Genomic DNA, 2,207 nt, shown 5'->3' with positions numbered 1-2,207 from the left:
TGAGTAAACTCGGATAATAAAACAAACAGCTCTCCTAAACTAGACAAGAACAATAAGTAAAACGAAATCAAACACTGGTTAGACAGGGGTAAAAACAAACAAACAAACAAACAAACAAACAAACAAACAAACAAACAAACAAACAAAAAGCTGAATATAAATCCTTTTCACATTTAAACTTGGATAAATCCATAACATTATTGAACCTTTATTTAACAGCATGTACATCCTCTTTTATACTTTAGAATCTAACACATAAAACAAACACAAAAAGGCAACCTTTAATTGAGAGGACCCAAATGCAGATGCCTGTATACGGGACTTAACAAAAGCAAGCCATTTATAGAGGTTGCACAAAATACAAAACAAAAGGCAAACGTAGACTAAGACTTTGCCTGCAGGAAACATAACCTGGAAAGTACTAGCATGGAGAAAGAACCTACGTTCCAGCACCAGACAAGGGCAGATTTGGCCAGTATATACACAGCGAGGGTGATCAGGGAGGTGAAGACAGCTGGGAATACAGGAAGGAAAAAAACACAGGAGTAACAAGACAGGAAGCAAAACAACAATTTAAAACGATACTTTGAGGAGACATTTTTCTTCAGATGTTGATTAGCAAAGTCTTTAGAAATGTATAAACAAAATATTAAATAGACACTATGCAAAGAAGCCAAATTTTAGGAAGTAAATCATCTCTAAGAATCAGAAAGTCTGAAAGTCTGTTGTTTAATCTGAGGTGTTAGCATAGACAATACATACATGACTAAAAGTGCTGGATCACATGCATCACATCAAAGCTACAGCACAATTTTCCCCTTTTAGTTTTTGCCCCTACATATAAAAAGACATAAATACTATAAAGGAAGCTTCAGAATCACTTTCCTATTGGGGGGATGTTGAGCAGGATTCACAAACTTGGATGTCCCCCGTTATCTTGTATGATGTTTAAAGCTTAAGGGGCAGCTTTGGTCTCTTTCACACTGTTGGTCAGAGTTTTCCCATTCTGATCTGCAATAACTGAGGTAATCAGCAAACAAAAAATAAAGTAAAACAACAGAAAAATGGATAATACAGGTTAAAAAACACAATACAATATTATGCTATGGTGTAAATCTAAAAAGTCCAATAAGTAACTATTACTGTAATGTAGCCAAATAAATTCACATTTGCACTGTTTAATTTTGTAATATTGCATTTATGTGTATGTAATTTATGTTATTATTGCACCGTGAAGGCGCTACCTAAAATCATGCCAAAACTTGTAATAGACCTGCCGGTGCACCGTGTCCATTTCACGCTTTCCCTTTCCAAACCATGAAAAAGACACACATGCAGAAGTTGCAGTAAGTTGCATGCTGTAGTAACCGCAGAGTGAGATATTCTATTTCAAGCTAACATGACAATAATCAAGTGAAAGTGTTCAAATGGACATTATTAACACATTTACATCTATATACATAGATGCCACCTAGCTGAAATGTACTCTATGTTTTTTTGTTCAATCCTGACTTCTTGGCTTAATATGTTATCTCGCCCTGCTGGTAATGCAACTTCTACATGTGTGTACATTTCACATTTTGGAGAGGCAAAGCATGAAACAACTACTAACTAGTAGTGAATGTTTGCAGAGCATTTTACTTCATTGCAATGTTACTGTTATGTTATCTTACCTGTGTCTGCAGTTTTATTCTGAATGCCAAAGGCCACAGGACCTCTGATAGTAAATCCAAGGTAGAAGGTAACTTGACGTTTTTTCCAACAGCTGTTTTGCAGATTGGCATTGATCTTAGTCTCTTTACCACCAACTCCTGTATATACTCCGTAGTCTCTTACTACTCCATCAAGTCTAAGAAGGAGCTCTTGGACATCAGGACTTCTGAAGATTTCTTCTTTCTTCCAGTTATCGCTCCAATCTGGTTTTGCTTTCAGATGATTTTCAATAATTGTTCTGTGAACAATTCTTTTCACACCTTCACCTTTTCCAATGAAAAACACAGGAAGAAGATACCTGGCACGAAAGTACTTCTTATATGCATTTTCGTAAGTGTTCTGCATTTGCTGAATTATTTGACTGATGTCATAAACACACTGGCCTTCATTTTCAGGCCAGTACAAGAGAAGGGTGAACATGTGCAGCTCAGGTGGGTCTGTGTCACTTGGGGGCATTTTCCGTCTAAATAGTGTGAGGATGTTGTTGACAAGAG

General features: G+C 36.5%; 1 protein-coding gene across 1 annotated transcript; it reads right to left on the bottom strand.

Moving 5' to 3' along the window:
* Window positions 1-8: 8 nt before the first annotated feature.
* On the bottom strand, window positions 9-2,201 carry LOC102292680 (sterile alpha motif domain-containing protein 9). Its single transcript, XM_005950793.2, has 2 exons — window positions 1,674-2,201; window positions 9-1,020 (listed from the first exon to the last, which is right to left on the bottom strand). The coding sequence occupies exons 1-2, from the start codon at window positions 2,167-2,169 to the stop codon at window positions 956-958; spliced, it is 561 nt and encodes a 186-aa protein (XP_005950855.1). The 5' UTR covers window positions 2,170-2,201; the 3' UTR covers window positions 9-955.
* Window positions 2,202-2,207: the final 6 nt, after the last annotated feature.

The sequence above is a fragment of the Haplochromis burtoni genome, unplaced genomic scaffold, assembly GCF_018398535.1.
Source record: "Haplochromis burtoni strain Fernald_Lab_line unplaced genomic scaffold, NCSU_Asbu1 Contig_744, whole genome shotgun sequence".
NCBI lineage: Eukaryota > Metazoa > Chordata > Actinopteri > Cichliformes > Cichlidae > Haplochromis > Haplochromis burtoni.
Note: the sequence above shows the minus strand (reverse complement) of the source record. Positions and strands in the feature narration are given on the sequence as shown.